Source organism: Crocuta crocuta, unplaced genomic scaffold (genome assembly GCF_008692635.1).
Source record: "Crocuta crocuta isolate KB4526 unplaced genomic scaffold, BGI_CrCroc_1.0 scaffold693, whole genome shotgun sequence".
NCBI classification, from domain to species: domain Eukaryota; kingdom Metazoa; phylum Chordata; class Mammalia; order Carnivora; family Hyaenidae; genus Crocuta; species Crocuta crocuta.
Genome location: NW_027527545.1, coordinates 731,951 through 746,346, shown reverse-complemented (window position 1 = coordinate 746,346; position 14,396 = coordinate 731,951). Strand labels below are relative to the sequence as shown.

At 61.0% G+C, this 14,396-nt stretch overlaps 1 protein-coding gene across 1 annotated transcript; it reads left to right on the top strand.

Moving 5' to 3' along the window:
• Positions 1–9,065: 9,065 nt before the first annotated feature.
• Positions 9,066–12,679, top strand: NANOS3 (nanos C2HC-type zinc finger 3). The gene is made up of 2 exons (XM_077765770.1): positions 9,066–10,374; positions 12,361–12,679. Exons 1-2 carry the CDS (start codon positions 9,594–9,596, stop codon positions 12,429–12,431), a joined length of 852 nt encoding a protein of 283 aa, XP_077621896.1. The 5' UTR covers positions 9,066–9,593; the 3' UTR covers positions 12,432–12,679.
• The last annotated feature ends 1,717 nt before the right edge of the window (positions 12,680–14,396 follow it).

Sequence of the window (14,396 nt, the reverse complement as noted above, 5' to 3'; positions counted from 1 at the left end):
TGCAAGCTCCACACCCATCTGGCCACATGCACCCGCCACCACCCAAGACCCCCGCTGAACCACGGCTGCAAACTTGGGGACCTCTTGGGGCTGGGGCTCTGAGCTGTCGTGGCTGAGAAGGGTGGCTCACGCCATCTGGTCTCTAAGAAGACCCCCGAGGGGACAGAAGGTGACACGGGGCGGGAAATCTCTCAAGAAGTTCAAGAAGAGCCGCTGCTGAGTCACAGCCCTGGGTCCCCTATGAGTCAGCACTGGCAGGGGCCTCAGGAACTGGGGGCTGGGGCTCGGGGTGGGTAGGGCAGTTCCCACGCCCAGAGGAACCGGGCAGTTGGGGCACTGGGGCTTCCCCCACTGCCTCTCCCATCCTGTGCTGGTCCCCAGGGGGCATTCGGAGGACTCTGGGGGCAGGAAGGGTGCTGACCCCTGGACTGGGCTCCAGGAATCCTCTCTCCTGGTCTGACCCGCTTCAGGAATGTGGAGGCTGCCCGCCCAACGAACGTGTTGCAGCAAGAAGGAGTAGAGTTAGCCACGAAGAGGGACCACGTGCGAGTGAGGCGTTTGTGGGGACGTCGGTTCCATTTAAGACGAGTTCTTTATTTCTGGGGCCTCTGCATTTCGGCAGTGGAGGTTCCAGCCTGGGGAAGGGGGGGGTGCAGGCGGAGTCCCAGCTGCTGAGAGGTAGGGGGTGAGGGAGGCGCCGGGACTGAGCTCCAGGCTGCCCTCACCGAGGGGAGGGCTCTGGCGTCTGCTGCCCCCTGCTGGTGGCCTCGGGAAGCTCCGCGGGCAGAAGAGCCCGGAGCGCTTTTTTCGGGCCCATCCTGGAGGGAAGGAGATGGAGACAGGCCTCGCACAGCCTTCCAGCTCTGCTGCTTCCGGGCTGTGCCACCTTGGGCAAGGGGCAGTCCGTCTCCGGGCCTCCGTGGCCCCTCTGTAAAAAGTGGCAATATTCACTTCGGTGGCTTGCTGGGAAGAGTCTGAGAGGACTGTCCATGAATGAATTGACCAATGCTGTATCTTCCAGAGTAATCGTCTCCCTCTTTTCGGCTATTGGAGGGAAGGGCAGGGGAGGGGACCCCACCCACGAAGGCCCAATTACTATTTACTCCTGTCCTCTTCCTTACATGCCCTCCCTCTCAGGGAATTATCCCCGATTGGGGGGAGGGGGGAGAGTTAGGGATAGAGTAGATCCGGACCTTAGTAGCCTCTGGGGGATCCTAGGGGCATCCACCTGCCTGGGCCATCTGGAGCCCGGCTTTCTGGGCGGAGACCTGAGGAAGGGGCCAGGATGTGGGGAAGGTGGACGCGTGAAGGGGAAATTCAGGCAGGCCTATGGAGAGGGGCTCGAAGGGGGGGGGGGTAATGGTCAGGGAGATCAGGGCCATGGCTCACCAAGGGTTAAAGTCTGGGCTTGAGGGGGGGCTCTGTCAGACTGAGATGGGGGATAAATAAACAGACAGAATGAGAAATCTGTCAGCTCATCCCTGGCCAACTGGAGGCCACCTGGCTCCAAAAGTCTGCCCTGAGGGGAAGTGACCTCCGTCTGCCAGCCACCAGCCATTGGGGCCCCAGCGGACAGGGACTGTGAGTGTGTGTGGGGGAGTATATGGGAGTCCCTATGTGTGGACCCCTGGAGGGGGTCCTCAGCGAATGTCCATTTCCTGCTGGGTGTGCCTGCGTATCCGGTGTGTGTGTGTGTGTGTGTGTGAATTGGGGGGCTCCATGTAAGCATCTTAGGAGATGAGGGGACCCCCGACCTGTGTATAACTTTTAAGTCTACCTTCTGTACGTGCCCTGTGTGTGTGCCTATGGCAGATGGTCAGAGGTATGCCAGTCCCCAGATGGTCCTGTATTTCCTGTGTCCTGACGGTCCCCTGTGCCCTGGGGACCTGCCGGGCAGTTTCTGTGGGTATGCCTGTTGGTTTTATGAATCCTAGCATGCCTCTGCCCTTTGTACGTGAGGACTCGTGCAGACATTTGTGTGTCTGTGAACTCTGTGTGTCTGTGGGTGCCCCTGAGACCACGTGTGCCTGGCGTATCTCTGTAGACTTGTTCCTGTTCCATGTGTGCACCCACGTGTGCTGGGGTGTTGTGTTTCGGGGTGTTCCCATGACTGCACCTGGGGGGGGGACATGTTGGTTCTGTGTGTATCCCTGTACGTCTGTGCATCTTGTGTGTGCTCTTATCTTCCCGGGCCAGCGCGCGCATGTGTTCTGTGGCCGTCCCTTCCAGGGGAGTCTGTGCATGTGCCCGTTTGGTATTCCCTGTGCTTGCCCCTGGGCTCCTCTCAGTGCTGAGAACAGCCCTGTCCTGTGGAAGCGATGTGTCTGTATTTTGCAGGTGTCTGTGTGCCCCCTGGGTTCTCTATTTGTGTGGCCGGTGCCCCAGTGTCCCTGCACGTCCTGATATTCCCTCCTGCGGGTATATGTGCCTGGAAACCCCTTGCACACCCTTCCCTGTGTTTGCGGTCCGCGTGCCTTTGTGCGCGTGTGCTCCCCGTGCGCCTTTGAGGTCTACGTGCGTCTGGGTCCCTGCGTGTGCCCGCTCGCGCCCCCGTGTCCCCCGCGCGGGCCCCGGGAGCTGCGTCCTGACGCCCCATGGGTATCCCCGCGTGCGTCCNCGCGCACCTGCCCGCGGCCCGGGGGCCGGCGCCCTGGCCTCTGCAGCCCGGCCCTCCATTGTTGCGGAGCTGGAGAAGGCGGGGGGGCGGGGAGGCCCCGGCGGCATCTCTGCGTCTCGCCTTCCCCAGAAGGGGAGCCGGGAAGACCAGCCCCCGTAAAGAGGACAGGCCTTCAAGTCCCCGAGGCTGGGCCGCCGAGGGGGAGGGCAGGCCGAGATGCCCCCGCGGGGCGGGGACGCACGATGGGGGGCGTAGCGGCAGCGGTGCCTTGGCCGCCCGACCCCTGACCGCGGGGAGGCCCCGGGGCCGGGCGATGGCGAGCTTTGTTCTTGGGGGCGCAGAGCGGGTGGGGGCCTCATGTATCCCGGGCCGGAGAGGCTCCGGTCCGGCGTGCGCGTTCGGGAAGGCGGCCCCGGCCAAGTTCACGGGCGCGCGGGCCTGCGCGGGCCCTGCGGAGACTGATCCAGGCGCGATGCAGGGGGGGGGCCCCCGCTAGGGCCTGGCTGTGGCCGTGGCCCTGGGGCTGCAGCGGCGCCGCCTGTAGGAGCCCTGGCGCCCTCCGCGGGCCCCCCGCCGGCCTGTCATTACCGGCGGCGGCTGCTGCAGGGTATTTACTGGGGCCAAGGTTTACTAACAGGAACACGCCCTCCAAAACTGACCATAGAAGGGAAAAATGGCCCAGAATCCCACTGCTGGGGAGCCCTTTTAAAGCGACAGGACCCATTTCACAGGGACTTCGCCCTGGAGGGCTTGCTGGGGCTGAGGGTGAGGGGAATGAACACCCCTCATTGGCTGATAGGAGCTGAGAAGCGTCCCCCATGTCCTCTCCCAGCCATCCCCCGCGCCCCGGACTACTCTTAGATCCACGAACGGTCGGTCAGATAGTCAGATAGTCAGCCACAGTCAGATAGTCCCAAACCCCTGATGAAGTCCCCCAATCTGCACTTTATACGTGAACATACATCATCCCCATTGTTACTCCCGTCACCTGCGGGAACGGTCACACGCACCCCTGCGCACACAGTCACTCACAATAACATTGCCACGTGGGCACGCACCTCACCCACTGGGAGGAGGACGTGCGGAGCTGACAGCTGGAGAACCTTGACCCTGAAAAATGCAGCCGCCACCGACAGTGGCTGCGGTGTAGACGCAGCCTCGCATACAACGTGGGCGGACATGGAGTTCTCCGCTGCACGCACACACGCACACACCGGGATGCTCAGCTTTGCACGGGTCACCCGGGGTGACCGTGACCACCACAGGGATATGAAGTCTCCACCCCCCCCAACCGCAGGTACAGGTAGATACCACTGCCTGTAAGAACTGCAGCAGATGCACGTACACACTGTGGACATCCACGTGCCGGCCTGAGCAAGGGTCTGCAGCCGCCCAGACGACTGGACACTTACACAGAGGGTACAAGCCGGTGCGGACGCTGACGTCAGGTGATACACACACATACAGGTCCCCATAACAGCGGCACGAGAGGCCACACGGTTGCCCATGGGAAAACTGAACTCGTAGACCCATGACAGTGTCACCCACAAACGGGGACATGAACGCTTGAGCAGTACCTATACCTACAGTCCCCTAGCCTAACCCTTGATCATTCACCTGGACACGTACAATAACACCAGCACACAGACAGAATTACACATGCGCGGTGGCCCACAGACCCACAGGAAAATGACATTAGGGACAAGCAGAAATCTACAGTCCCCTGTTGGATGTGAAGCCAGCACTTGTTTACTGAGCATCTGTTATGTACCGGGCGCTGCTCTAGCAGTGGGGATGCAAGAGATCAAAGCCCCTGTCCTCCTGGAGCTGCTCTTTTAGTGGGGGTGGGGGGATGGGAGGGCACCGTCGTCAGATGACACACAGACTACAGTCACCCACAGCGACACTGACAGACAACAGACACCCACCCACACTGGCTCACACATCGACCTGCAATTACTCACAATTAACCCGACACACACCCACAGGCACCCTGACATCCACACACAAACAGAAGCCCACGGGAGTGCCGACACGTGCCAACGGAAACACCACTGGCACAGAGTCGGGCACCCACTATAGCACACGCCCACCTGGATATACAGACACCCACAGAAACCCCCAAAATAGCCCAACGGAGTAGCTAGGAGCCCAGGCCCACTGCAGACCCCCGGTTACAGGCCCATCGGTCGCTGCTGCCTGCGCTTTGGCAGGCGGAGCCCACCCTGACCCGGACCCAGGGTCACCCTGCACCGTGAACCTCCGCGGAAGCGTCTGAATTTCCCATCTACCTGTCCTAGGCCCTTCCCCCACCCCAACTCCAGCCCTGGAGAAGCCGGCCCCATATCTGGTAGCGTTGGGACAGAAGCCCGGGGTCCCAGCCCACTTGCTGCCCCCAGGCCTAGGTGGGACAGACGCGCCCCTTGGCTGAGGAGCCTGCGTGAAAGGCCAAGCAGGTGGAGAGGAAGCCATGGGGAGGGCAGGTGGGAACCTAGAGGTCATGGACATAGCATCACCATCACTCCCACCCCCCTGCCTAGACTGATCTTCCCAGCTGGGATGTGGGGAGGGGGGAGGTGCTGTCCTAAGGGCTAAGGAACAGGAAGAGGCAGAATGAGGGCTAAAATGGCCCTGCAGAGCACCCCTTCCTGGCACCAGGGCCTGGGATTGGGGGCAGGGGGGTAGGAAACAGCTCCCCATCTCCACTCTGCTGGGTTTCAAAGTCAGATCGGGGGACATCTGGGTGGCTCAGTCCATCAGTCCATTGGGTGTCTTTTTTTTTTTTTAACGTCTTATTTATTTTTGAAAGCGAGTTGGAGTATGAGCGGGGGAGGGGCAGAGAGAGAGAGAGAGAGAGAGAGAGAGGAGGAAGACACAATCTGAAGCAGGCTCCAGGCTCCGAGCTGTCAGCACAGAGCCAGACTGGGGGCTTGAACTCATGAACTGTGAGATCGTGACCTGAGCCAAAGTCAGACGCTCAACCAACCGACTGAGCCACCCAGTGGCCCCTGAGCATCTGACCCGTGATTTCAGCTCAGGTCATGATCCCAAGGTTGTCAGATGGAGCCCTGCGTCGGGCTCTGTGCTTGGTGTAGAACCTGCTTAAGATTATTTCTTTCTCCCTCTGCCCTTCTCCCCTGTGCAAGCTCTCTCTCTCTCTCTAAAAAAAAAGAAAAAAGTCAGGAAACCCAGTTGGCCCTCCAGAAAGCTATAGGACGCTTGATGGGAAGAAGTCAGCTTCCCCTCTCTCACCTCCCCAAGCGCCCCCAGTCCAGAGAGTGACATGCAGACAGAGCAGGGGCCAATCCTCACCAAGGGCCAGCCCCCGACATGGAGGGGACAGGCGGACAGAGATCAGATGTAGAGAGGCCGACACACACGGGCAGACCGAGACAGCAACAGACAGGAGCACACACGGAGCAGGAGAGCCAGCCAAGTACTGGCCCGTGAGGGGCCCAGTCAGACCCCAAGGGCAAGGGCAGAAGGCTGCACTGACCACCATAGACAAAGGGAGACAGCCGGACCCAGGGCCGCCCCTCCCCCACAGGGCGTGTAGGGGCTTTGGGTTTCCTCTCAGCCTTGCCTTTGGCTGGAAACCCCTCCTTCCGACCGGCCCTGACCCTCCAGACCAGGCACCCTCTGGTGGTCGTAACTTGTCTGGGTGACCGCTCCTTTAGGGACTTCCCTCCCTGGTAGGTCAAGGTCACAGCCCTCAAGGAATCAAGTCAGAGAGGAGACACAGAAGGAAAAGGGTGTCTTGAGGTGTCTCCCTACCCGTGGGGCCAGTACCTTATGCCCGATGACCCCCCACCCCCGTTGTAGCTCCCTGGTCCCCACAAACAGAGCTTCTGAGGAACCTGGGTGAATTCTGTTCCAAACTCTGAGAGCCTCACCATCCTCATTGATGAAATGGGTATCCTAATAATAGAGCGATGTAGGTAAAGCATGATTATTATAAACTTGCCTTCCCAAACCACCCTTCTCCCCCGGAGTTTTAGGCATTCTGCTCTGTAGGACTTTGATCTTCACTGCAGGAGACCCACATGGCTCACTCAGAAGGGCCTAGATATCCTGAGCCTGGTAAAAGGAAGCCCTCACCCCATCGCCTAAATGGGGCCCTTTTGGCCAGATCTGACGGGTGCCCGGTGGGGGAGGGCTCCCTACTCTGAACTCCGGACAGGTGTGGGAACGTGACTGGACCCTCCCCTTCCCCCTCCCCCCCACCAGGCCCAAGGGCAAGAATGTGGGCTCTAGGGCAGAGGCTTCATGAAGCAGGGGAATTTCACAGGAGCGAGTGTTTCGGGGATCCCCTCCCAGGGCTTCCGATGTGGGGACAGGTCCTAGAGGGGCAGAACTTAAGGGGGGCGGGCTTCAAGAGGGTGGCCTTGGGGACGCTGTAGGGACAGGGTCCTCGGGGTCCAGACAGGCTGATTTTAGAGGCGGGACCTGAGGGTTGGGCCTCAGTGGCCTGGGTACCGCTAAAGCTGGAATAACGGGGTGCCAGAAGGGGTGGGTTCCGAGGGTGGGGGCTGGAGGCAGGGCTTAGGGAAGCTGGGCTTTTTGAAGATGGGCTTTGAGGGTGGTTTTAGGAGGGCGGAGTTTGGGGGCGGGCTTTAGAGGACAGGTCCCGGGAACTGGGCAGAGGACAGTGGGCTTTCTGAGGCAGGTTTTAGGGAGGGGCAGGTCTCTGGGGGCCGGCTCTGCGTGGGGATCCCGGGGACCCAGCTTGGAGAGTTGTGCTGGCTCGGCCTGCCTTCGCCAAGGGGCGTTTTGGGATCCACTTAAGCTCAGCACACTTGGGATCCCTGACCCCCTCAATACTTCCCAGTAAACTGAGAAGGGACTGGAAATTTGAAGGCCCCTCCCCAGACCCCTGATGGAGGTGGCTTTTCCTGAGACTGACTGTGTGTGGGGGAACTTTGGGGGGGGCGGGAGCTCAAATCTGCAGGCCCCTGGAGGGAGAGACCGAGAATGGGGAGGAGGCAGCATCTCTTGGTGTAGTTGGGAATCTGAGCAAGGGTTTGACGCCTATTTTGAAGGCCAGGGGTGAGCGAGCGACCCTGTACCCCCACATCAAGGGGGCAGCCCCCCGCTGTGTCGCTGTGTGCATGGTTGCTAATCCCAAAAGGGCCTGAATTCAGATGTCTTGAGACCCTGCAGCTGGCCACTGGGTGTCCCCTCTAGTCATCTGGCTTCTCCCCTGTCCCTGGACCACGTGGCCCCTCCTCTGGCCCCGCATTTGCAAAGGGGAACAACCCCTGGGGGTTGTTGTGATTCATCAGCAATCCTGCCGGAACAGGGCGAAGCTCACAGAAGGTATTACATTGTATTAAAATGACTTGTTTATCTCTGTTGCATCGGTGTCCTGGGGCAATAACCGCCTGGCAGCCAGACGTCTTGGGGCCACTAGGAATCCCTCCTCTGCCTCTCGCGAGTGCCCTCTGGCCTCAGATTCCCAGACTGACAGATCACAGTCCTCTGCACCTTCTGGGGCTGTTTTGAGAATGATCTGAGTAAATACGTCGAGAAACAAGCCCACCCCCCAGTATTGCTACATCTATGTAGCTAAGTCTTCGTAAATGTCTACAGTTATTATTTATATTTATCTTGTGCTTTTTCCAGGGCCCGCTTGCTGAATTATCGAGTTAATAGGTCCCTCACTCCCTCCCGTCTCTCCTCCCCGACGCTATCTGGTTCCCTGCCCCCACCCCACCGTCCAGTCCTGCCCCCCCACCCCCAGGAGAAGTTGCCAAGGGTTTGGGGGAACATTCAACCTGTCGGTGAGTTTGGGCAGCTCAGGCAAACCATCGACCGTTGAGTGGACCCCGAGGCCTGGAACTGCCATCCACCCATGAGGACCCCTACCTTCCATATCTGGGGGGCAGGGCAGCTCCCAGATCCAACCTGAGCTTCCCCTCCTTTAGGCCACTGCGAAGGTCACAATCAACATTCATTGTTGTCGGTGGGTTGTGAGGACGGAGGCCAGACCCACCGAGGGATGAATGTCACTGTGGCTGGGCCAGACACAGCCGGAGGGCAATGGATTGGGGGACACGACCCACTCACGCGATGCCCTGACCTCAGCCTCTCACCCCCTGGGGAGGGCTGGCATCTGGGATCCTTATGGACACAGGCCAGATTTGGGGAATAAATAGGGATGGGGGTGGGGAGGCACCCGAAAACCTCAGTCAACCAATNCATATGAATGCGGGGGCGGGGGGGGGAAGGCAGCAGAGTCTCCCTTCTGGGCCTAGGTTCTGGGCCCGGCACCCGCAGACCTCTGCTTTACCCTTTGTTGCCCGCTTAGCACCTTGGTGCCGGCCGATCCCTCTTCATCTGCCGTCTCTGCCCCACCTGGATAACTATTGGGGGTATCATTGAGGGAGTGGGGATCGAGGTGCTGGCCATTAGCTCAACCTGTGCCTCTGCTCCGCCCCCCGCCCCCAGCTTTACTCCCCTCCCGTCCACCCCGGGGCCAGCAGGTAGCCCTAGGGGCTATGGAAACCTGATGGGGGAGACTGGCTTTTGTGTGGTCTTTGTGAAGCAGTGAGTACCTCAGGGTGTTCATCCATCAAAGGGGTTCATCTGAAGTACTGTGTGTGAAAGCTCCCCAAGGGCCTCCTGAGCTGGGGGTCCTGATCCTCCGCCTTCCCCTTGAACCAGGCACCATCCCCCCTTCGAGACTATTGGAGCATCAGCAGCCCCCCCTCCTTCTGGGAAGAGCCCGGGGCACCTGGTCCCTTCCCCACCCAGGGGAAGGAAGACACAAGTTACTAAGTTACTGACTACCTCAATGCTTGTCTTTGGGGTGAGGCTTCCACCTCCCCCCAATCTCCCTGTGGAGCAGGAGTGGCAGGCCTCACTGGCCTCCTCTGAGAAAGGGTAGGCAGGGGTAGCCCTCCCAATGCCCTCTGGGGGGGTGTGGCTCCCAACTGTGGGTGCCCCCTGCAGCCTGTGATCCTGTTACCCACCCCCCATGGCCCCCAGCCCACCAGGAGACCATGGATCGGCTGGCAGGTGCCTTTATGGGGGAGCATGGGGGAGGGCAGCAAGCCCCCCTGTGACAATAGGGAAGCTCCCATGCTCTGCTCCTCCCCTTTCACACTCCCTTGGAGGTATAAGGAGGGAACTGAACAGCCCAGACTCCGAGGCTCCAGAGAAGGGAAGGGAGGGCCCAAGAGGAAGGGGCCGAAGGAGGCGTGCGTGCGGGGCTGGCAGGGCCTCCTCTCTCTGCCCCTCTGCCTGGCACACACGTTGCCCAGCTATGGGAACCTTCGACCTGTGGACAGATTACCTGGGTTTGGCACGCCTGGTCGGGGCTCTGCGTGAGGAAGAGGAGCCCGAGACCAGGCTGGACCCCCAGCCACAGCCTGCCCCGGAGGCAGGGGCTCAGAGGCCCAGCCCGGAACCTTCGGCAGCTCCAGAACGCCTGTGCTCTTTCTGCAAACACAACGGCGAGTCCCGCGCCATCTACCAGTCCCACGTGCTCAAGGACGAGGCAGGCCAGGTGCTGTGCCCCATCCTCCGGGACTACGTGTGCCCCCAGTGCGGTGCCACGCGCGAGCGCGCCCACACCCGCCGTTTCTGCCCGCTCACCGGCCAGGGCTACACCTCCGTCTACAGCTATACCACCCGCAACTCTGCTGGCAAGCGGGTGTCCCGGCCCGACAGGGCAAGGATGCAGGACCCAGGACATCGCCGAGGAGGAGGAGCAGCAGCAGCAGCAGCAGCGGCAGCGGCAGCGGCGGCCCCAGGAGGAGCGGCGGCCCCAGGAGGAGCAGCGGCCCCAGGAGGAGCAGCAGCGGCGGCAGCCTGGGCAGGTGGCTGGGGAGATCCACTGTGGAGGGGGCTGCCCCAGGCTTGTGGCTGAGTCCCGTGGGGCCTCTATGAAGTGGGATGAACCCCAGTACCCACGTTAGAGGGGTGGGGGAGTTTGTATGTGTCGGAAACTTACAACAGTATTCTAGAAGCGTTGCCCGATGTGAGTAAGCTGGGGCTGGCGTTCCCGGGTGGCCTTGGGCAAGCTCGCTCCCTCTTTGGGCCTGTGGGGGAAATCCCTTCTTTACCGGCGGGGTGGGGGTGGGGGGTGACCTGTCGGGGAGGCTGTGGGGACCGGTAGTGGGATCTGCAGGCAGGTGCAGCAGGGGCTCCGGTGCGTGGCACTTAGGGGCTGGGTGGCCTGAGAGAAGTTTTCAGCCTCTCTGAACCCCAGCTTCTTCACGGTCCTCCTTTGTGCGCTCTTTTGTCAAATAGCTAGGGGGTCTGTTCTGGGCTGAGTGCTGGGCTGGGTCAGCGAGTGCTGGGTCAGCGAGTGCTGGGCTGGGTCAGCGGTTGGGAACATGTAGACGGGGGAGCGGCATTTCACAGTGCTGAGTGGGAGAGTCTAGAGGAAGCACCTGGATCCAGATGAAGGGGTCCAGGAGGGCTTCCTGGGGGAAGTGACTTTTGCAGGTCTAATTCAGTTTGATGGGCTGCTGAGAGGTGTGGCCCCGGCTCCGGAGCTCGTTCAGGAACTTCGTGTTCAGTGTCTCCGGGACGGAATGCGCGTGCACGTACAGTGCAGGAGGTGTCAGATGTGGGGGACAGCATGGCAGCCTATAGACCTTGGACGTGGGTACTAGGGAGCCACGGGAGGGGCGAGACCAGGTCTGCATGCTGGCAGAACTGTGGTAGACCGGCTGGAGTGTTGGGACGGGTTTGAGGGTGCTGGAAGGCAGGGCGGAGGCCAGTCCTCCAGGCAGAGGTGTTGGGGCGGCCGGGAGGGAGAGGGGCCCAGCACCCACGGAAACGCCAGGTCGTGTGTGGATCAGTGTGGTGGGGTGGCTGGGGCCCAGGTTCCCGAGAGCTTTGGCTGAAGCCTCCCTGAGGTCTACACTGGCCCTCCGCACACTGCCTGGCTCACGCCCCGGGTCACCCTGTCTCAGTCATTGAATGCCGATTCCACTTCTGCAGGTCTGGGTGGGCCCTGAGCGCCTGCGTGTCTAAGCTGCCCCCAGCCAGGTGCGAAGGCCAGGGCCCAGCCAGGCCGCGCCCCACACCGTCGTTCCTGCAGACGGGAGGGAGAGGCCTCGGCCCCCGCGGGGTTTGAGAACAGAAATCGTAGCAACTTTAATCTCCTTCGCGGAAGAGTGGGTCCGACTGGGCCATACTGCTGCCCATTTGGGTGCCCTGTGTGGGTACAGCCTCTCCTGTTAGTGTGAGCTCCTGGGGGGGGGGGGACGGGGCGGGACTATCGCACCCTTCCCCCCAGAAGCTGTGCAGGGAACGTATGTTCAAAGATGGATCTCTAGGAGGAGAGAGGGATTCAGCGAGTCCAGCCGGGAGGTGCGGGAGGCTGAGGGTACATAGAAATGATGGGCGCGGAGTCGGCTGCTCTTCCCCTTTTCAGTGGGAGGGAATAGGAAACCCCCCAGGTTTGGGGGTGGGGGGAGGCAGCGCTCACCACAGTTCTGGCGGAAAGGCCGGCCTCCTGTAACATTCTAGGTGTAACAGATCTGGGGTCTCAGAGCCCTGCGGCCGCAAGGGGGCAGCACAGCCAGCTGGAGTGGGAGTTTTCTGGGCTTTGTGTCCTGCTCTGGGTCCCACCCGGGGCTGTCCTGGTCCGGCGGGCACAGGGGTGCTATCCCAGGAGCAGCCCCCAGGTGGCGCCAGAGCCTCAGCAGCCCTGAAGTTTGAACCAGGACTTTTGGGAGCTTTGAATCAGACCCTTATCATTTTCCCCCTTCTCCCCTCTGCTTAAAATCCAGGTTCCAAAGGTGCCGGGAAGTCTTCTGGACCTTCGCCCTCTGCCTGCTGTCCCTCCACTTCTGCCTAGGAGACCGGTGCAGTGAGGATGGCGATGCTGCCTTCCGCTGCGTAGGGGCACCCAAGCTCGGTGGAAGATGTATTTTAGGGGAGATCCAGCTTGCAAGGGCCTGCCCCTGGGTCCCGGAGGCCTGGCTAAGAGAGCAGGGCCTGGGAGCGCCGCTTAAAGAGCCCCCCATGAAGGAGGAGGTGGCCTTGAGTCACCCTGGCCCTGCCCCCCCAGCTCTGGCCAGCCAGGCAGCACTCAATAAATGCTTATGAATGGATGGGTCGGCGTCAGAGAGGCCAGGTGCGGGGACAAGGCAGTGTGAATAGCTTCCAAGGGGATGGGGCACCTCTCTTCTGTTCTCGCTGCGTCTCAGCCCCCACACGTTGCTCTGACCCCCACACTTTCCCCAACTGTTACTTGGATTTTGGTTCATTCTGGAGCGTTGGGGTGAGCTTGCTTCACGCCGAGAAATGGGAGTAGGCACCATAGGGGCACTGTGGGGTCTCGAGGGGCCACCGCAGCCCAGCACCCGAGCACGGCACTTGCTGCCAGGTTAGCACCATGAGGCCACTTCTGTGGTGTCTGGCATGTTCAGACCCCCGCCCAGCCACCTCTCACCCTGATGGCCAGATGGGCAGAATCTTCCACCCGGGTGAGGGCTTGACAGGAGACCGTCTCTCCTCCTCCCCCAAATCATCCTGACCAAGGAGGCCCTCAGTGAATGTTTAGGTGATCACAGATGTCCCAGCAACCAAGGCCATGGAGTCACAGGCCTGACCCTTCAGAATGAGGGAAGGACTTCCTGAGGGGGGTTGGCAAAGAATGGGAATATGTCCCGGGGGGGCTGGGCCAGCCAAGGCCTTGGGCAGAAGGCATCGGTGGGTTTGGCTCTGCCTGGGCAGGGGAGGGGGATGGAGAGCCGTCCCTACCAGGTAGTGTGACCCAGTTCTCCTGGGGCAGGGCTGAGCTTGTGGGAACCCCCACTCTCTGCCTGCTCTACTGGCCTCCAGAGGGCAGCAGGTGGCAAGCGTCTGTCAGCCCCGGGCTGGCCTGGGGCCCAGGTTCCATCCCCAGCTCACACTATCTCGCAGAGTTGGGTGGAAGCAGGATTTGGACTTTTCAGGTCCCCTCTGGCCTTTGCTTGTGGACTTGAGCCAGCACCCGGGGCCACCCAGGAGGAGGGCTGGGGTGAGCTGGGGATGGGAGACAATCCTTGAGGACAGCCTGGTGCCTCGGCTTGGAGAGGGGAGGGACGGAGGAGAAAGAAGACACAGAGGAGGCTCCTTAGCAGCCCCCAGAGTTTCAGACTGAGTCACGGGGACACAACATTGCAGCCACCCCCCGCTGCTTGTAAGTGCTGGCTGTGTAGCCGGAGCGGCCAGGGTTAGAGACCGGGTGCCAGGAGAACGGGCATGTCCAGGCAGGTTCAAGGACAGAGCTGCACATCCAGCCAGAAGCAGCGGGGGGCCTTGACCCGCCTTGCTCCCAGCATGGGGTTTCCTGGAGTAAGAGGGCAGTGGGAGGGGATCTCTGCCTTGACTCTAGGAACTGGGGTACGGGAGTCACTGGTCAAAGGACCGATAAAGTCTCTGGTCTGGTCAACCTTTCAATGACCGTTTTAATTGGAGCATCGTGCTCTGTAATGTGGGTTTGACAGCGGCACCTGCAGACCAGCTGTGTCTGCATCTATGACAACCCCCAGGACTGCCTCCTTCCAGTCTGGGGCCTAGAAGCAGCTTGTCCCGTGGAGGATGGTGAGGCCATTTAAGTGCCCAAAGCAAATCTGCCAACTCTCCAGCTGGGCGATCAACTACGATGTCTCGGTGGGCTTGTGGCCCCACAGATACGGGGGGGGGTGTGCCTGAATGTCCACACATGGGACACACACAGCCACCCACGTCTGGAGGCTGACACACTTAGTAACTGGTGAGGGGCCCGTGGTTGACTAGGCCCGGCCGTGGCCCAACCTGCCTTCCTGGGGAGGAT